The sequence below is a fragment of the Mastomys coucha genome, unplaced genomic scaffold, assembly GCF_008632895.1.
Source record: "Mastomys coucha isolate ucsf_1 unplaced genomic scaffold, UCSF_Mcou_1 pScaffold18, whole genome shotgun sequence".
NCBI lineage: Eukaryota > Metazoa > Chordata > Mammalia > Rodentia > Muridae > Mastomys > Mastomys coucha.
Window position 1 is genome coordinate 44,789,855 of NW_022196900.1, and position 22,019 is coordinate 44,811,873.

General features: G+C 36.4%; 1 protein-coding gene across 2 annotated transcripts in view; it reads left to right on the plus strand.

Annotated features, from left to right (window-relative positions):
* The window catches only part of Cntln (centlein), a 241,922-nt gene that overhangs the window by 57,403 nt on the left and 162,500 nt on the right, over positions 1-22,019 (plus strand). For both annotated transcript variants that reach the window (XM_031377791.1, XM_031377792.1), the window contains exons 3-5: positions 3,248-3,332; positions 12,297-12,431; positions 13,025-13,204. In XM_031377791.1, coding sequence (XP_031233651.1) covers positions 3,248-3,332; positions 12,297-12,431; positions 13,025-13,204 — 400 coding nt within the window. The remainder of the gene's footprint in view (positions 1-3,247; positions 3,333-12,296; positions 12,432-13,024; positions 13,205-22,019) is intronic.

The following is a 22,019-nucleotide window of genomic DNA, read 5'->3' on the forward strand; positions in this document are numbered from 1 at the left end:
CTTTTAAAATGTCTTGTACATATGTAGACTGTATTAATTGAATTATCTGCATAAGTTGGTAATCTATAAATAATCTTTTTAGACCATAATTTCTATGTAACAAGTACTGTGTACATACTACAAAGTGCTCTGCTGGGAACATTTTATTGTATTGTAAACATTAATTATCCTGTGCTACAAGAAGAGTTCTTGGCCTAATTTCCATTAATATCTTGAGTTGTCATTTTCTTTCATTTCAAAATTATAGTAAATTTTAGATTTTTGTTATAAAGTATATCACTAAATTATAACTTTACTTTACACTTCATATAATTAGCCACGTAAATGATTGCTACTGAAGTAGAATTTAGTGTGTATCAGAACCACTTGAAATCTTGTGCCTTATAGTCTAGCTATAACAAAATACCACAGACTCATGTGGTTCAAACATATAAAAAAACAATGTTATTTCTTACTGTTCTCGAGTTAGCAATTCCAAACATATGGTGCCAACAAGGGGGCTGCCTTTCTCAGTGGCAACCTTTTTGTATGCTCTGTAGGTTGAGTGGGGAGAACACTTTAGTGTCTTTCTTATAGCTGTTATAATAATGACATATATGACACATATGTCATTCTTTTTCTAAAACAATAGAATGCTTTGGAAGGACTTTGATTCTCTCCCAGGTGATATTACTCACCACTCTTCCACAATCTCTCAAGTGGATTCTAGGGACCCAAACATTGCTGGTCCCCACCATCAGGAAGAACACTCACCTTTCACGAGTGTAGCATGTGACACAGGGGTCACTCCCTCCTTCTAGAAGTGCTCCATTCACTTGCTTTCCTCTGTTGATTCGTCATCCACTCACTCTCCTCCCTCCTTCCCTATTTTATTAATCTGGAAAGGATGAGAAATGTTGAGGTACTTCAGGATTCAACATTCAGACTTGTTTATTCAAAAGCACATTTCGGTAATACTGTCTACTCTTATTGCTTTTTCCAGGATGAATTGTTTGGAGCTATACATTAAATAAACATATACTAACAAAACATATTACTTTTGTGGTATCTTCTACCATAGATAGGCAAAAAATCCCAACCAACCAACCAGCAAACAAACAAAGCCCCAAACTAAACAAAAAAACAAAACCAAAACTACAATATTTCCTCACACAGTAACCTATATTATGGGACGCCTTGTGTGAAAACAACCTAAAAATATTCATGTTCATCAAAACAACCTTGAAGAGAATCCTGTAAACAATACTTCAAGCTTAAGAGAAGAATAAACATAGACAGGAGACTCTAGAAAGAAATACAAAGGACAACTAAGAACAAAACCAGCAAAAACCCAACAAAATGACTACAGTCAACACACACCTTTCCATAATATCTTTAGCTTTAATATCCATGGTCTCAATTTTGAAACAAAAGACACAGCCTGGCTGGTCATTCAGTTGAGGAAATGAAATCTATCCTTTTTTGTCGTTGTTTTGTTTATAAGAAACCCATCTCAGCTTTATGACCTGGCCTGCAGGTCACGTTATTCGGGGGAACGAGGAGGGTCACAACCTGTGAATAAAGAATGGGCGAGAGAGACGACAGGACTCAAGGAAGCATTGCTTGTCAAGAGCCATTTACTTAGTATAGCCGACCATATTTAAAGCAAAAATCTTGGAGGGGAGGGGGAGAGGAAGGAGGGAGATGGAAGTTTACAAGAACTTCTGGGGTTGAGCTCCAGTGTGACAGGTGGGGAGCGGGTGGATGACAGGTGGAGAGGGGGTGGATTTCCGTGAATGTTCTTTTCCCAGGGCCAAGGATCCTTGTGAGTCAGGCAGGATGTTAATCTCAGGGTTCACATCCTTGTGATTGTCAGGCAGGATGTCAATCTCTGGGTTCTCAATTAGCTGGGGCAGGATATTTATCTCAGGGCTCTCATGGTTCCCAACAGCTTTAAATATGGGTACCATCTTAAAGAGTAAGGATGGAAAAAAAGTATTTCAAGCAAATGGGATCAGGAAGCAAACAGACTTGCTATCCTATTATCTGACAAAATATACTTTTAAGTAAGTCAGAAGAGATAAAAGAAGAGTAAGTCATTCTAATCAAAGTGAATGTGCACTAAACATTTGTGCACCTCATTTTATAAAAAGTATACTACTAGAATTAAAGATACACAATAATATCTAACCAAACAGTGATTATAACACACCTCAATTTCTCCACTATGTGCCATCTGGACAAAATATAAAGAGAAAAACTTCAAAATGAAATGACATCTGACATCACATGGACCTGTTTCATCTACACAATATGATACCACACACCAAAGACTACGCATTCTACTCAGAAGCCTTGAAACAGACCACATCCTGTTTGCTCTGATGTGTCTTATTCCTGTGTCAATTCCTGTACTGGCAGTGCTTAATCATAGTGACGATACACAATAAATGTGTATGCTAGACAGGGCTTTCTTCTTCTTTTTAAAAATTAGTCTGTTAAGTATTCCTTCATCTATGAGAACTCCTTAATTATAAAACATTCTCAGCAATTTTGTCTTGAAAATGCTGCTCCTTCATCCCAGTCTTGCAACTTCTGGAATGTTAGGGACTATGCTAGAGTTCCCCAGTGATCCAATACCCTTTGTTTTGACTGGTGTAATATTTTTAATGTCATTATTTTCTCTGTAATGTCGTGGGTGAGTACTTCATTAATATTGTTCAGATTACTAATTTATTTTGTTTCTACTTTTTAAAAATTTAATTACTGGGTAAAACTGATCTTATTAACAAAAATGTTATACAGATTGGAGATAAAAAAATACAGTTGTTTTCTACAGTCTTGAATACTACATGCTATAGTCCCAACCTGCTAATAAGGTGTGTCCACTAGGTAGCATCAAGGTTAAATTATGTTTTACATGTTGATTATCATCTATCTACACCTAGAAACTAAACTGTTTCTAAAATGAAATTGTCACAGTTGTCAGCAGTGCTAAGTTGCTGTCACTTGCCATATGGTTTCTGATTAATTCTGAAAGAGCTGTTTACACAAGGTAATTTAATTATTTATACTTTAAAACTATGTTTATTCCAAGCATGTGGACATTTTAAGGAGCAGCTATGGCTGGGACAGTAGAGCTCTTGCTTGGCATGGATGAGTGCCTGGGTTTTATCCTTAGCACCAGGAAACAGACCTCAACACAACAACAGGACTGATAGAATCTCCAGAAATTATGACTAATAAACCCTGTTTTTTTTTTTTCTAGAGAAAAACAGAAATCTGAAGCTAAAGACAGAAAAGTTCTGGAAATTTTACAGGTCAAAGATGCTAAAATACAAGAATTGGAGCAGGTTGTATTCTAATAAGAATATCAAACCTTGTATTTACTTGAGGTTGTAAATCTTTAACATTATTTGAAGTTTCTGTTATAATATTCAGTAAGAATATCAGGATTGCTGTGTGAAAGCATTGTTTAGAAATGCCTGTAGCTAATCTTTCATTATTATACCATGATGTTTCCTACTATCTGTCTTTTAAAGAATGTTTATTCTATCAGAATGTTCTTCTATCAGATGTTTAACAAGATATTATTTTAAATTAGTATTTATCATTCATTGTTTTATTGTATTTTTATTTTTGCTACATTATTAGTTTTGTGTTTCTGATATATGTATTTTTACCTGGTTTTGGTTATAGAAAAGTTTTACAATAATTGGTATTATTGTATTTTATCTTTTGAATATTTGCATTATTGAGCTGGTACAGTCCTTTTACATGTAAATTAAATTACACAATTAAAATTTACATATAGTTTGCATGTACTTGTATAATCAGAATGTTATTACTACAACAATGAGTATGCTCTCCCTACACTGTAAAACTCCATATAATGAGCTTGCGAGGGTTCATCTCACATTCAAAGCATCCCATTCCACCTTGTTTGCAGTGGCTCCGCTCTAGTCATTTTGCAAAGTATAGCTAGTCCATCTCCAAGAGTTCCTATACTCTTAGTACTAGCATTGTTCAGAGCTCTGAGTTTAAAGTCTCATCTGAGAGAGACTCATTTCAAACTCTTATCATTAGCACCTTTAAAAAATAATTGAAAAGTGAAAGAAAAAGAAAATTATAGACTTCCAGTATACAGTAGCACAGGGTAAGCATTCCGATTTTAAAATACAGGGATGGGTATAGAAAGCAGGGATATAACTACAGCAAGACAAAACTCAGTAGGGAAACTCTAAGTCCTGGAGCTGCATTCTTGCTATATGGGGCACATGATGGTGTGACCTAGACCCCCAAAGGACTTGGGCAATCATGTTAACCTCTGGATCCTTGCCATTTGAAGCCCACATGGGCTTTCTGTGTGCAGCTTTCCCTGGGCAGATAGTATGTATTTCTAGCATCTGTACCTACACTGAGTTTTTGTTTTTATTCTCAGAGAGTATGCATTACTCTTTCCAAGGTCTTTGGAAGGTATATTAGGGATTTATTGCTGTGAATAAACACCATGACTAAGTCTTTACTCTTATAAAGGACAACATTTTATTGTGGCTGACCTACTGGTTCTAAGGTTCAGTCCATTATCATCATCATGGCATGAAGCATGGCATCCAGGCAAGCATGGCACTGGAGGAGCTGAGAGTTCTATATCTTGTTCAGAAGGCAAACAGGAGAAGACTGGCATCCTCAGGCAGCTTCGGGGAGGGGGGGGAGCTTTCAAAGCCTACTCCACAGTGACATACTTTCTCCACCAAGGCCACACCAATTCCAATAAGGACACACCTTCTAATAGTATCACTCCGTGCGCCAAGCATTCACACACCTGAGTCCATGGGGTCCAAACCTATTCAGCCAACTACAGAGGGATAGTAGCATTACTATATAAAGGTTGACTTCCTAGCCCTTCCTTTAGAATCTGGGTGGGAACCTGCCTAACTCCATGATTCTTGAATTGAATATATATGCAAAAAAATATCGTGAACAATGTTTGACATGTCTTCAGTTTAAGCAGTAGCTGTGACTCCTTACATCATGGATGTAGCAGCCTCTGAGTACCTAAATGACTAGTAATGCAGGAAAACTGTCCTTGAAGCTGTCCTGTCCAAGCCTAGTGCCACACAGTTTTTATCTTAAATCTGTGTGTTTTAAATGAATTAAAACCTCTGCATACCTGGTTCTGAATTTGGTGGAACTGAGCTAATTCCTGGGGTGCTGTCCATCTTTCTTCTTGTCTAGTTGCAATTTGAAAGATCCCTGTTGTCTTTGGTCTGTACCCACAGGTTCTTTGGCCCCAGTTTTCACCATGCTCATTTTGTGGGAAAACTGTAATCCTTTAAATCCTTTTGCTCTCCATTATTTCTGTAAGCCTATGAGCAATAGCAATAACAGCCACCCCGAGGCTGCACAGCTTTGAAACTTTCTTCACCAGATTAGTTAGTCTGCCACTTTAAAGTATTGCTTTTCACAAAGTTTCAGGACACAGACAAACTAAACTCCCTATGAGAATACAACACAGATGCCCTCTGTTCAAATTCCCATTTGAGTGCTTATTTCCATGACACATCATGAGCACTGTCCTTCTTAGTTTAGCATTCTGATCTGAGTTCTTGTCCAAACTGTTTACAACATTGTAGGTTTCCTGTGGTCTTGTCATATGACAACACTTTTTTTCCCCTGGAAGACACAACAGCACATGCATACTCACCTCAGATAGGCAGCTCATGACAGACCAAAATATGGAGAGCACCAAAGTCCATGTTGGTCACCAATGAGCCTTACCAGGGTTACTTAGAAGAATATAGGCAAGGGATTCCTTACAGGAACAGAAACAACTCAAGGACAGCTAGCTGCAGCACCAAAACTCATCCCAGCATAGGTGATAGTGCACAAAAGCTAGAATCCTGGAAATCATTGCCCAGCCTATAGGCAACTCAATGGAAGTTAGAGAGTTCTTTCCAGGTGGCTCAGTTGGTCCGAGCCTCTTCTACTCAGGCTGGTGGATGTTCCCACTTCTCCCAGGCTGCTCTGTTGATCTCTGTTCTTTGTAGCCTGGCTTGTCTGAGCGTCTTCTCTGCAACTTTGCTTTTTAAAGATTGACATGCAGAGTTACTCTGAGCAGTTTCCTTCTGTCTTAAGGAGCTGCCCAACAGGTTGAACTGCTTATGGGATAGTAAAAAAGACTCTCCATATCTAATCTCCCTCCTCAGTGCAGCAGGCAGTATGTAATTCTCAGAGTTCTTGTCTCCACACTTTTCCACATTTCTCCTACATACCAGTTCCAAACTGTTCACCACATGGCCTTAGAAATGATTCAATTCCTACAACCTATTTTCTTTAAGCTTTCTTGTTACTCTGACGAATACTTGACTAGAACATATTAAAGGCAAAAATGTTCACCTTGATTCAGTTTTGTAAATGCCCATTTTGGCAAGGAGGATGTGTAGGACACACAAATCACCTTGTGGTGGTCAGGAAGGTGAGAGAGAGTGCCAGTGCTGGCTCCTTTTAGTTTGTCCTCTTTGATTCCATCTGGATCTGCAGAATACGGAACCGCTCTACCCCGTCCAGAATATGGAACTGCTCCCCCTACCTTGACATGCCCTCATAGACATAGCTTGGTAGTCTGCTTACTCATATCCTAGGTACTTCTCCAGTCAATCAAGTTGATAATCAGATTAACGTATATTGTTAAAACTACATTTGCTTTCATAAATGACCTTATGTTTCCCACTTATCTTTACTAAAGACAATTCATTGACCCACTCTGTTGTGGCCTAGTAAGTGTGAACTCTATGAATTCAGTTTCTCATAAAAATTGTTTTAATTGAATAGAAAAGAATATTTTATGATTTACTTTTTCTTTTTTGTGACATATGCCTTTTCTTATTTATTTTTTAAAACTTGGTGTGTTTCCCTTCTTTACTGGCATCAGAAGGAACTGCTCTATAATCATCCTGTGGCATTAGGAAAAATGTATGGAAGTATGTGTCCCTCCTCCCCATCCATTTCTGGGCCCTCCTGGAGCTTTGGAATCTCAAACTTTCCAAGTCTTCAGTAATTACTTTTAGACAGATAAGGCTCTTCTGCCTCCTACTGGCTCCTATGGAGCTCTTGCTCTGGTCTTCTACTCTCAGAAATCAATTTTGTCTGTATTTCTTTTGTCTCCCCATTTTGGAAAAATATTGATTTGCCCAGAGACCTCAGTTCTCTGATGAATCTAAGAATTGTGAATTTTCATTTTGTTTAGGCTTTTTTCTTGTATGGATAGAAATAGAGCTTTAGAAATCCTTCTATGCCTAATTAGAATTGGGACATCCCTCTGTTGAATTTTTTTGTTGCATTAAATAATATTAAGTAACTTTTCCCACCAGTATTTATAGTTTGTGAAATATAGTAGCAGTTAGAATGATGTTGAGTTCAAGTCTTTACTGTATGTCTAGTCAAATTGATAGAATGTTAGGCTGAGTATTTTTAGTTTTTATAAATAATGTTCATAGAAGTGAAATCTAATGTTATCACATATATAATCGATAATAAAGACTGCCATGCAATTTCTTTTGGTAAGATTGTTGCCAGTGAATGGAATGTTCCTTAGTTCAATTCAGAGGAAAAAAGTATAAAACCCAAAAGTGTAGCTCCCTTTAGTGTTGGGCTCTCAGCTGTCAGTGTTGGGAGCATTCAGCTGTCAGTGTTGGGAGCACTCAGCTGTCAGTGTTGGGAGCACTCATTTCTTTATCTGCCATCTGTGCTGTCCACCATCAGTATTACCATCTCTAAATGCTACTAGTTCAGCTAAGGCCACTGTTCCTCTCTAGATTGAAACAGTGAAAGGGCAGGGTATTTGGGTTGATTTTCCAGCATGGGGAGCTAGTATATAGGGCAAAGTCTTCACTGACTAACCTGTGAGGACCTAAGGATTTAAGCTTATGTAGGCAAAAGGTCAAATCTCACTGTTAACTGAAGACTTTCTACACATATCTTGATTGCTATTTGTATGTAACACCAGTTTTGGTTTGTGTGTGTGTGTGTGTGTGTGTATGTATGTTTTGTTTCTATTGTACACTAGTCTGTTCATGCCTGTTGGAGCTGTTAGCACTTGAATAATGGCTGGAAGGCTGTAGAAAATTCTAGAAAGACAGGAAGGAAGCTGTTGATACAGACATAGCAGCTCTAGAAGTTTCAGCTGCTAGGGTCGAATGGATTGTTATGGTAGTGGCAACAGCAGCAGCAATTCTGCAGACCGCTGAAGTGGTAATGGGATATACAGTGTCTGTGGCAGCTGAAGAAGTTATGGTTGTCCAAGGGCAGATGCCAAATTAGGGACAGTGGTGCTTCTTCAACTGCAGAAGTGATAGGTGTGTCTCTGTCCATCTACCACACTTCTAACACCCCATTGTCAGACCCCATGGCTGCCTGCCTCCAAGACAGCAGGACTATCAGCAGGGAAGTGGGCTACATTAGTGTCCACACAGGCTTCGGAAAATAAGCAAGCAAACTAACCCATGTCCCAGAAAAGTAAATGTAAGCCAAAAATTCCAAAAAACTCACTTAGCTAAGAAGTAACAACAAAAGAAGGAGAGCTCCCCCAAATAGACAAAAGAATCCACCGGCTGACTGTAGCGATGTCACTGCTAATTATGAAGGGGATTATGCTGTGAGACGCTCTTCTTTATTATAGGAAACAACATGACTTCTGATATCCAAGCAGGCTGCAGTTAGTCAAGTGTTGATTGCTTCTTAGCACTTTGTCTCTCTTCCTACCTTCTAGGAAGCACAGGAACAAATGTTGGTTTTCAGTTGTGTCTGGTTTCCTTAACTCTCCCCCTCTGGTCTTTATCACTGTTAGTTGTAGTGGTTTCATCACTTTCTCTGTGTTATTAAAGCTCTTATTTTCATTTTGAATGTGGTTCATAGTTAATAGTAAATTAGCAGGCACTGCCTAGCAGGGTTTAGGCTGTATGCTGTTCTTAAGCCATACTTACTCTATAGGCTTCTCTTGACCATGACTTAAATTATTCATTTCTTGGCTTGTCCATAATAAATTATTTGTTTCAGACATACTTTGTCTTGTTGCCCTTTATGCTTTATGGTTCCTCTGAGTTCTGTTTGCTATTTTAGTATGAACTCATGTCAGACTATTAGAAATTTACTGTATCTAGAAAAATTTGCTGCAAAAGTTACATAAAGCTAAATTTTAAAATTGTTTGTAGCTACATCTACCTGTACTTTTTAATTAAATTAGATTTTTTTCATTGGGAAAATATTTTTAATTTTTCAGAATTATAAAAGTTGTAGAGTTTATCAAGCTTCTGTAAGAAATTTATCTTTGTGTAACATTGCTGATCATGCAGAAGAGTATCACATGTCTAACCTATTATCAGCATATGATAGTTTGGGCTAGCCAATAACCAACCAACCTTTGTGTTTTTATTTATGGATTCCATCCATCTCTGTCTGTTTTTACATCTTACTAACTCTTACAAAAGCCAAACTTTAAGTAGGAAGTTTCTCTCAGATGCACTTGTCCTCATGTCCTTTACATTGCCAGTACCTGGTAATGTTTAGCTTTCTGCCAAGAGAGATCCTTGGTATGCGTCCATTTTTAGAGTTTGAACTGGTTCCAGAGTAGATGAAGGATTCTCTTAATTCTGTTGCTTCTTTTGAAGGATAGACTTATATTTTTATTTCTGAAGATATTTAAGGCTTATCATCTTTGAATTTACATCTTGTGGATATTGGTTTTCCTGCTAAGAATTTGTACATATCATTTTTGATAATATCTATTTTGTTTCATTATTCTTCCCCAACACTTGGTTTGATGACTAAGTTGATCTAATGAACTAGTCTTAGATCGTACTCTTGTTGCTAAATTCCTTTCTGGGAGAGCTATAAGCAATGTTCATTCTGCCTCCTAAAGTTCCAGTGATAAATTAAGGTAGAACTCTACCAAACAAAGTTTATTCTGGGGAGCCAAAGAGTCCTTTGGGTTTCCTCATAGACGTTGATGAGTGGATACTTACAGGGTTGTGGGTACTCCTCCCCAGAAGACTGGACCGGCAAAGCTTTTACCTAGCAGACACTGTTTTATTTTGTTTTGTTTTGTTTTTTTCTTGGATACACAGATAGATTTCCCTCTCCTAGTTTTCCCTGGCCTATATACTCTGGCTCCTTCCTGAGGCCTTGTGCAATTAAAGCAATGTTGCACATAAGAGGAAGGCCTCATGATCCTCTCCAAAACTCCATGGGGACCATGTGGCAGTCAAAAAGCCCAGCAGGCCAGTCATGTCACAAGCAGGCTCAGCTGACCACTCCAAGCTGGCAGTTCCTGAGCTTTGAGGATAGTCATACAGAACTCTATTGTTTGAAAAACTCTACCTAAAAAGTAGTATTTAGTCATGTATATCTAAAGACATGACTAAGCATGTTATAACCACATTGTCTGTGTTCATCTTTCCATTAAAGCTGACCTATGTAATGAGACAAAGTAGATATATTATAGTGTGTTCATAATGGAGCCATGTTTTCCACCAGAGCAATTACATTACAACCATATCCATCTACATGTATGATTTGGGAGAAAATATTGATCAAAAATAGCAAGGCACTGAATATTTTTAGTATGATTTAATATAAATAATGTTAAAAATAAGGCACACTGTAAAACATATTCAATAAATATGTTTATTTCTTTAAACTATAAAGAAAAAAAAGAAAACAAAACAAACAGGATATGTCCTTGCAGTATAGCTGTTCCTCTGGTGTAGTTATGGGGGTTAAAGGCTGAGGGACCTGTAGGGAAGTCAAAGAAGATGATGTTGCAGAAGTTATTTGGATTGGTGTGCAGACTGCTTCTGCTTTTACCTTTTTCCTCATTTTAACCCAATTTCACACACTAGTTTTAGGTGTATTCAGTATCTAAAAACTTACAACAGAAGTAAAATAAAACCAGCATTTAACAATATAGACCCCTCCTAGTGAAGCGCCGGTGCTGTCTTTACCTCATTCCTCACATCTAACTGCCATCCATTTTACCTTTGAATCTTGAATCTTGCTTTAGTTTTCATCCATAAACACCAGTCATTTGGAGAGGCTTAGTAAGGCACAGATACTGAGATATGAGATAATTAGATATTCATGGATCTGAGCATCTGTGTTATACAGAATAAAATAAAGGTTAGTTTTCATTGAAGTTTTTATTTAAAACAAAAACAAAGCCAGATACAGTGGCATAGTCCTATAATCTCTACTATTGGAAGGCTGAGGAAAGAAGATGGCCATGAACTTGAGCTCATTCTGTCCTAGGTAGTAAGTTCCATGCCAGCTAGGGCTACAGAGTGGTACTCTGCCTAAGACACCAGCCAAATAAGCAAATGACTGAATATCAACAACAAAATCACAACATTTATTGTTGTTGTTGTTGTTGTCATGTCTGCTTCTTGGTTGCAGACAAGTGTTGACACTGTTGGGTCTGTCTTATAGGCTTCAAACAAACATGAGGCCAGATAGCAATTGCTTGAGCTAAGGGGAAGAATGGGAATGGTAAAGAGGTCAGAGAAAGCCAGGAAGGGCATAGGAACAAGGTGTGGATTTTGGTTACTGAGTGCTGGTTTGAAGTGGCAGCAGACTGGCAGAAGTGTGTTCCAGAATGTTACAGATCTGAAATTGGTCACTAGGACAGGGTCAGGGCTGGCGCTGTTTTATACAGTGTCACAGCGAGGCAGAGTTGACAGAGAAAGGATGCAGTGTCTGAGCGAAAAGTTGTAAACAGAAGCTAAGAGTTGAAGTATAATCTTCTTTTCTCCAATTAGGAATAGATTAAACATCTAGCTAGTGTGAGTAATATTTAGCTAAAATTACTATAATCTTAATATTCTGTCTGCAGAACAAAATAATTTGGTACCCAACTTTGCCCATTTTTTTTGAAATGATTCTTCCATTCACAAAACCGTTGTTGTTTTTCTAGAGCTGTCTTCTAAATATTACTCAGTAAGAGAATAAATATATCTTACTTTAGTTATATATATTTTCCTCATTAGATTTTATTCTTTCTGTACACTTAGATGTTGTTTTCAGTGTATGTTTTGTATTTAGTATTAAGTTTTCAATGTGCTTTCATCTTAACCTAATAAATAGGTGCCATTCTGGCACATTTCAGGGGAAGTCCATGGATGTGGCACTGCAACTGAGCACTGTGGTGCTGGGCTGGACTATGGAAGCTGGTTGGTCTTGCCATTGACAACTAAGATGTTAAGCTTATGAAATTAATTGTTTTTTCTTAGACATGTCAGTTTACAATCGGTTTAAATCTTTCCTAGACTGAATCTGTATTAAAACAGGAAATACATGACCTTGGAAAACTGAAGACTCTGGTTGATGAAGAAAATGCTTTCTTGAGGAAAGAATTGAGTGATTTACAGAAGAAATTTAAAGATAAAAGCCAAGAAGTTAAGGTGTGTTGGCTTGTGCTTGGCTTCACAGTACCTTTGCTTTGAAGTCCCCCTTGAAGCTTTGCTAGCCCCTGTGGCACAGACAGTGACAAGCTTGCCAGAAAATTGCCTTAGGCCTTGCTGTACCAGTTTTCTCACATGCAAAAACTGTGATAAAGATGCTTTAAAGCCAAGACTCGGAGCTTTATAACTTACAGATAAATAGTTAATGATGGAAATGGAGCTAAGAAAGTAGGAGTGTGAATATGTGGCTTCTTGTAATTAGATTCTGATGGGACTGGCATTATTAATTGATAAAACCCAGGTCTGGGAGGATATGTCTGTGTGGGTCTCAAAAATAGCTGGGGACAGCATCAAAGGCAGCTTGATCAATTAATGGGCTCTTTGCAAATGTGTACTCATCAAAGCTGTCATCCAGTGAAAAAATATGACCCATGCACCTGCATGAAAAGAGGGCCGATAAAGTACACAGGTGACCTTGGCCATCAAATATGGAAGAAGCTGCTGTGAGGGTGAAACTGCACAGTTTACGTTTGCTGATTAGTTCTCACCTTTTTTATTTTGTGTTTATCGGCCCTTGTGGTACTGTTCTACAGGACGCCAAGGAGTGTGTGCAGAGTAAAGAAGAGCAAAGCAGATTGCTTATTAAAAACCTGGAGGAGGAAAGTGAGAGATTACGTACACGCTGCACTGACCTGCTAAATGACCTGGAGAAACTGAGGAACCAGGAAGCACACTGGAGAAAAGAGAAACACAGTGTGGACGCAAGAGTACAGGTACAGGACACAACTGAGTCCACATGCTGTCCCGGGCCTGGCTTCTTACAGGAAGCTGAATATATGCTTTTTCCTTAAATAACAAGTTATCTATTCAGATCCACCAGTAGGGACCAGCATTAATTTATATTCTTTCACTTAAGACCCATAGCTTTTTAAATATTGATGTTGCAAAGCAGGAAACTGACTTCAAATAGTTATCCTAAAATGTAATCATTAAAAAATAAAGGCTATTGCTTTTGAAATAAAGTATGTTTTGAAAAATATACTTAGAACCATTGGATTGGGTTTTTTAAATTAAGGATTACTTCCAAAATGGGGTTAAAATTCGTTGCAATACATTTTGGAGACTTTTCTGCTTCCTTTAAAATAAACATGTAAAAAAAACCCACAAAACAGTTAAAAAATACATATGGTTCTATGATAATGTTTTCTTTGGATTTAGGGGAAGAGTAAGTTTTATTAGAAGATAAAACTCTGTAATATTCTTTATTCTATTCTTATATCCATTTTGAGAATCATTTCAGAATACAACATTTTTCTGTCATATTTTCTTTTTCTTGAGATTTTTGTTAATTTATTTCTTCATTAAATTTCAAATTTCTCTTTTATCATGTATTTTATTGAAAGGGGAAGAAACAAATAAGGCTAGTGAATATGAACGTCTCTGTGTGTGCATAAGGAAAGGACATCTCAGTGCATGCACGCATGTATCCATCGTGTATATCCTGTATGAGTATTTGTATGTATGTGTATATTTGTAGGTTTGGTAAGTGCGCAGACTTATGTATGAATATCCATCAGGGGAGAGGGAGAAGTTGGAGTGTGAATCTATTAATTGCACATATTTGATACAGTTCAATGATTTAGTGAACCAGTGAACCATTGGGGTAATTGAATCTTGATATGTTTGCTTTAATTTTTATTATTTTCTTGTAAGGTTCAACCTTTAATAATTTGATGGTTTTATGAGGTTAAATGATACTGCCTCGTGTTCATTTATAATTACTTGATTATTTAGTTATTGCTTGAAATTTTTGTATCATTTAAATTATCACTTCTCTGGTTTGCTCTTGCTTTTTGTTGGACAACATTTTTCGTTCTTGTCCCTTGAATATAATTAATTGGATTTTCAAACTTTGTGAGTTGATAAGAATCAGTGTCTTACTTACTTCCTTAATGTTCTTGGTTTAAAAATACCTCATCAGGCCGGATGGTGGTGGCACACGCCTTTAATCCAAGCACTTGGCAGGCAGAGGCAGGTGAATATCTGAGCTCGAGGCCAGCCTGGTCTACAGAGTGAGTTCCAGGACAGCCAGGGCTACTCAGAGAAACCCTGTCTCGAAAAACCAAAAAAAAAAAAAAACCTCTCAGATTTAATAATTTGTTTTTTTGGGATTTATTTTCTCTTTTCAAATTTCCTTGTATGATGGGTTTGTTTATAGACTGTTATTTTTGTGATTTGAGGCATTGTAGTTTGTAATTTAAATAATAAAGTCTTTTCCTTTATTTTTTGGTAAGTCATAAAATGAAGCCTTTATATACCTTCACTAAGATATAACACTAAGAACAATTTTGTTAGTAAGTCACATTAAGAAACAAATGATACCATGTTGAATTTATAATTTAATTTTGAGAGAATTGTTATTTTACCAGGCATAAATGCAGAATATAATATTATATAATCCTCTAGATGCTTTCGCTTTGCTCTTGTTAATTTGTGCATGGGTCTTAGCCATAAACCCTATCATAGCTAAGGAAAAGATACTAACTTTCTCTCCTATGTTCATGTTTATTTTATTTTATTTTATTTTTTTGGTGTACATATTTACTTTTATATGTCTTGGGCCATGTTATAGTGAGAGTTTTAGGTTACATGGTAACTGCTTTTAAGCTTTTGAGTAAATTGCCTAATTCTGTTCTAAATAGCTATCTACACTTTTTTTTCTAAGTATCTTTGTTTACAATATTGTCTGCCTCTTTGACTGTAGGTAAACCTGTGATAGTTGTGAAATTGTATCTCATTATATGTGTTCTTTTTGGGGCCTTATTTTGTTTTTTTTGTAGTAATGGGGATTGAATCTCAAGCCCTGTGCATGATAAGTAAATGTTCTACCACTGAGCTATATCTCCAGTTCTGATTTTAATTTGCATCATGATAATGATGTGAGCATCTTTTCATGTGTTACTGGTCATTTGCATATCTTTGTAGAATTGTCTATGCAAATGCACTAGATATAAGCCCCTCACTAGATAGAGAATTTGACACTATTTTGTTGAGGGTTTTGGACTGAGCTTTACTTTCTTAGGGTTTTTTTTTTTTTATATATATAGTAAGTAGAGTAACAACAACAAAAATGATCTTGCTATATTATACAAGTTTGATTTATGCTACTGAGTTTGTATAATTCTACTTTAGCTTCTCTAACAGCTGGGTCTGTTCACTTACACTGCTATGAGCTAATGATGGTCCTTTAAACAGAAAGGAGTTTCTCATTTTTATGACACTTGTCTACTTTAATTTTTTTATTGCTACTCAATTTTTGGGATGGTACAAGAAACCAGTTTATAATCAAAAATCATAAGACTGGATCCTATATGTTACTTTTATAGTTTAGTATATTATGTATGTATTGTTCTTTTAATCTATTCTGATTTAACTTTTATTTGCCCCTTCGCTTCAGCATTCTAGCTACTCCATCTGGCTGGTCTTCCCCCAAACAAATATTTTCTCTGCATACACACACACACAAACATACATACACACACACACAAACATACACACACACACAAACATACACACATACAAACATACACACACATACACAAACATACACACACACATACACACACACACAAACATACACACACACATACACACACACACACACACAAACATACACACACACACAAACATACATACACACACACAAACATACACACACACACAAACATACATACACACACACACAAACATACATACACACACAAACATACACACACACACACACATATGCACACTCCCCCACACACACACCCTACCCCTAGATTCTGTATAAGAGAAAAAAATAGTAACATTTTGTCTTACTGATAACTTTTTAATGTGGTATGGGATACAGGTTCAACTTTATTCACTCAAATCTTTTAGTTCCCCATTACTACAAAAATAAAATAACAAAAAAACAAAAAACCAAGGCCTACAAAAGAAAAATAGAGGGCTGGAGAGATGGCTCAGTGGTTAAGATCACTGCCTTCTTCTTCTGAAGGTCCTGAGTTCAAATCCCACCCACATGGTGGCTCACAACCATCTGTAATGGGATCTGATGCCCTCTTCTGGTGTTTCTGAAGACAGCTACAGTGTACTTACATATAATAAGTAAATAGATTTTAAAAAAAGAAAAATAGATTGTCTTTTACCCATCAAATACCAATAAATATCTTGGCATCCTTTTAATATATTATTTAACATAATTTCTGGAACTCAGTTCTGTTCCTTTGATTATACATCTAGTCTCTAGTAGCCAAACTACTTTGATTACTGGAAACTTGTAGCTAATTTCAAATATTGGGTGTGTTTCTTTTCCCAAAGTTGGCTATACTCAGCATCTTCTATTTGCACATGAATTTTAGAATCAGTCTTTCCTTTCTACAAAAAAGCCAGGTTTCATTAAAGGGGAGAAGAAAGATGAAATATATACAATGCATATATTTTCAGTTTTGTTGATTGTTTATCTCCAGGGCCTCCTCAGTTTTCTTTTCTTTTTTAAAATTCATTTAAGTTTTATTGCATTCTGATGAGAAAAGATATATAATTTCAGTTTATCTAAATTTGTTAACATTTAAAAACATATTCTAAGTACATGGAATTACATCACCTTCTTCTTTCCCTTCTGTACGCCAACTCCTCCCAGAGACCCCTTCAATACCTGCAATACCTTTTTTTTTATTTTGTCATATTCTTTAAAATTTATAAAATATTGTAAGAATAAAAATGAGTACTATAAAAGTTGTTTGATATCAAACAATCAAACAGTCTTATGTAGATGCTTGTCTGCAGCAATACTGAAAATACATACATTTTTCTCTATATAAATTTTAAATAACTCCAAACATATTAGCTGTATATTTTAAAATAATATATCACTACTAGTTTTTTTAAATGAACATAAATAGATAAAGTATTTTTGTTTGCTTGTTTTGTTTTTAGTATAGTTTAAAATCTTGGCTCTTACTGTGGTACAAGCCCAAAATAAGAACAAGTTTTAGACATTGGAGTTCATTGTAATAAGGCTGTACTTCAATGACCCTCACATCACCAAAGGATTTTACCTCCATCGTAGCTAAACTGAGAGTCGACAGTTCTGCTGTGACAAGGAGTGAATTGTTGGCACAATTTTTGGATGCAGGTTTCCTGCTATGGTCAAAGTTATTTGACTTGAGTGATTGTCTTCTTTCTAAGTCCACAGAGAACAGGTTACATTCATTTAAGAAATGGTGTGTCTATTAAGATGGTCTATCCATGAAGTCATTCACCAATTGTTTCAATGAACAATGATTCTGCTTGGAGGGTGGCACAGGCATTAGTTGAGGATAAGAATCTGGTTCATTGGCTGTGATAATTTGGAAAAGCATTCATCTCAGCTGAAAGAGTAACTTATGATGTCCTCTTCTTCAAAATTGATACAATAGTTACAAACATCAAGCAAAGCATTCAGTCTCACTCTTTGTTGTTCTCTTACAAGCCTCTACCCAAGTTAATTGTTTATGCTTCTTTTGGCTTTATAAATACATTTGAAATATATAAGCTGTTCTGAAAACCATAGTATAGTGTAAAGACATCAAATAAACAATTCTATTAATAGAGAGGATGAGATAGGAGAAGCAGGGTTTCAAGACCATTATGTGGTAACCCCGGTAAGACACTGTCAGGTACAAACAAGCAGAAAGAGTAGATGGATTGTACAATATTGGACCTATTTCTCCAACTACCAAATTAGAGAGACCACCAGATGATAGCCAACAAATTTCTAATTCCTCATACTTTTGAATTTGAATCTATTAGGATAAGTTGGTAATATTAATTTTCATATTAACAGATATTAAGAAAAAGTAATTATTACTTCCTGTTATTTTTGTTGTTAGAGGTGAAATTATGTTTGTGTGGGTTTGTTGAAAGATTACTTTCTTGCTTCTTCTAGGGTGTAGTTTTGCTTCTTATGTTGGTGTTTTCCCTCTATTATCCTTTGTAGGGCTGGATTTGTGGAAAGATATTGTGCAAATTTTGTTTTGTCATGGAATATCTTGTTTTCTCCATCTATGGTAATTGAGAGTTTTGCTGGGTATAGTAGCCTGGGATGGCATTTGTGTTCTTGTAGGGTCTGTATGACATCTGCCCAGGATCTTCTAGCTTTCATAGTCTCTGGTGAGAAGTCTGGTGTAATTCTGATAGGCCTGCCTTTATATGTTACTTGACCTTTTTCCCTTATTGCTTTTAAAACTCTTTCTTTGTTTAATGCATTTGGTGTTTTTATCATTATGTGATGGGAGGAATTTCTTTTCTGGTCCAGTCTATTTAGAGTTCTATAGGCTTCTTGTATGTTCATGGGCATCTCTTTCTTTAGGTTATGGAAATTTTCTTCTATAATTTTTTTGTAGATATTTACTGGCCCATTACATTGGGAGTCTTCACTCTCTTATATACCTATTATCCTTAGGTTTGGTCTTCTCATTGCATCCTGGATTTCCTGGATGTTTTGGGTTAGGAGCTTTTTACTTTTTGATTTTCTTTAACTGTTGTGTCACTATTTTCTATGGTATCTTCTGCCCTGAGATTCTCTCTTCTATCTCTTGTATTCTGTTGGTGATGCTTGCATCTATGACTTCTGATCTCTTTTCTAGGTTTTCTATCTCCAGGGTTGTCTCCTTTTGTGATTTCTTTATTGTTTCTATTTCCATATTTAGATTCTGGATGGTTTTGTTCATTTCCTTTACCTGTTTGATTGTGTTTTCCTGTAGTTCTTTAAGGGACTTTTGTGTTTCCTCTTGAAGGGCTTCTAGCTGTTTACCTGTATTCTCCTGTATTTCTTTAAGGGAGTTATTTATGTCCTTCTTAATGTCCTCTGTCATCATCATGAGAAGTGATTTTGAATCCAAATCTTTCTTTTCCAGTGTGATGGTGTGTCCAAGGACTTGCTATGGTGGGAGAATTGGGTTCTGATGATGCCAGGTAACCCTGTTTTCTGTTGCTTATATTCTTATACTTGCCTCCTGCCATCTGGTTATCTTTAGTGCTACCTGTCTTGGTTAAATCTGACTGGGGCCTGTCCTTCCTGTGATTCTGATTGTGTCAGAACTCCTCAGAGTCAAGCTGTCTCTGTGATCCTGTGATTCTAGGATCCTGTGATCCTGGGCTTATTAGAGGGCCTGGGAATACACCATCCTCTGGGAATTATGGGACCCCTTGCAGAGTTTGTGCCCAAGATCTGCTCAGGACACAGGCCTTTGATCCTAAGATCCTGGGCATGTCAGGGCGCCTGGGAGTAGAGCTTCCTCTGGGTATTGTGGGACTGGCTGCAGAACTTGCACCCAAGGTCTGTTTAGGGCACCCGCCCAGACAGACCGGAAGCAACCCATGTCACTGGGCTGGTAGGGTTCCTGTGTGCCTGGGTCCCACTGGTCCCAGTTACTCCTGGTGTTGGGACAGATGTTGTGTCCTCCTCACCTCTGATCTTAGGATCCTGGGAGTGTTAGAGCACCTAGGAGTGGAGTTTCCTCTCCTCCTCAGTTTTCTTATAGTGTGTATTTCTCACCAAACCCTTTCCACCTCAGCACTTTGGCTCTGTTTGCACAGTACACATGTCTCTTCCTTTTATTTCTTACTCTCATCTTTGGATCCAAAGTGAATCTTGTGTAGGTAATTAATATAATGTAATATAATAGTGTAATATTTTATTTATCCATCTTTTCCATGCATTTCTTTTGAGTGGAGAGTTTAGTTCCTTTATTTCACGAGTAGAGTGACAAGAAAAACTATCTTTTACAATTTTCTTATATCTTTTATGAATGTCTTCAGTCTGTCCCTCATTACCTCTATTGTGAATGTATAGCAATCTGTCTGCCCCTCATTTCCTCTGTCTTTTTCTTCCTTTGTATTTAGTTATTGCTTTTATAGTGTAGTGTGCATTTTGTTTCATTTTGTGTATGTATATATGCCTATTGATACTTTTTTTTGGTTGCTATGAGAATTGAATTTTTTTATCCTAATCTTTGCCAATTTAATTTGAATTTTAAAACATCAGTTGCCAATGTCTTATAAAAACTTTGCTTTCATGTTGAAATTATTTCATGTAGAATAATTCCTAAAGTCAGGAATTATAAAATGAGTATAAAGACTTGTTCCTCATTTTAATGAAATGCTTTGACTATTTCTACATTTAACATATTGGCTGTTGGTTTGCTACATACAGTGTTTATTTGTTGAAATATGTTTCTATTCCATGTTTGTTCAGGGCTTTATCATGAGTGGATGTTGGATGAGAGACTATATGATTTTGTTTTATGCTAATTTATGTAATAACCTTTATTGGTTTATGTATTTTGAAACATTCCTGGTTCTCTACAATCAACCCAACCTGATCAGGGTGAATGATCTTTTTGATGTGTTCTCAATTTGGTTTGAAAGTATTTTATTGATAATTTTTATTTCTAAGCTCTTTTGGGATATTCACCTGTATTTTTTTTTATCTGCTTTTGATATCAGAATGAAGACTAGCTTAGTAGAAAGGGTCTGTTGGTGTTCCTTTTTTTTCCTATTTTATGAAATATTTGTGAGAAATATTGGTATTGTTTTTCTTTAAAGTTCTGATAAAATTTACTAAAGAATCCTTGTGGACCTGGACTTTTTTTATTTTAATTGGGATATTTTTAATTACCACTTTTTATAGATCTGATTAAATTGTCTCATCTCAGTTTAAGTTGTTGGGTCATACACATCTAGAAATCTGTCTACTACTTTTAGTTTTCAATAGAATGAAATGTTTTAAAGAAAGTTTTCATTTTCCTTATGAAAAATAGTGTTCCTAGGTATATAGCACTCTGGGCTGACAGTTATCTTTCAGGACCTGACATATATCTCTCTAGATCTTTCTGTCTTTAAGTTTATTCCAGTAAGCTGCTGTTATTCTGATAAGTCTGCCTTTATATGAGACTTGATTTATTTTGTCTTTCTGCTTTTAATATGGTTTATGTATTCTATTTAATGTTTTAATTGTACTATGCCAAGTCCTTTTCTTAATCTTGTAATATTGAATGTCCCCTGTATATACATTGCCATCTCCTTTCCTAAATGAGACACTTTCTGTTAGGATTCTTTTTTTAAAAAATTTTCCATGCCTGTAGAATGAGATTTTTCTTCCTCTTCTATGCCTGTTGTCCATAGGATTGGCCTCTTTAGAATAAACCATAAACCATGTTTTGGAATTCCCACAGGTACTCTGTTATTTTTTATTTATTTATTTATTGTTCTCCTGGTCTGATTGCTCCAGTTCATCTGTCATGCTTTCAGATATTCTCTCCTGTCTCTGATCCATTCTACTGCTGAAACTCTACAGGGAGATTTTTTTATTTCTAGGATTTCACATTGGTTTTTATTTATCATTTTTCTTTGTTTAATTCCTCTTTCCCATTCTGAGTTGTTTTCTTCATTCCATTCAGCTCTTTTGGGTTCTCAATAAGAGAATCCTCTCTCTTCTCCTCTCCTCTCCTCTCCTCTCTCTTCTCCTCTCCTCTCCTCTCCTCTCCTCTCCTCTCCTCTCCT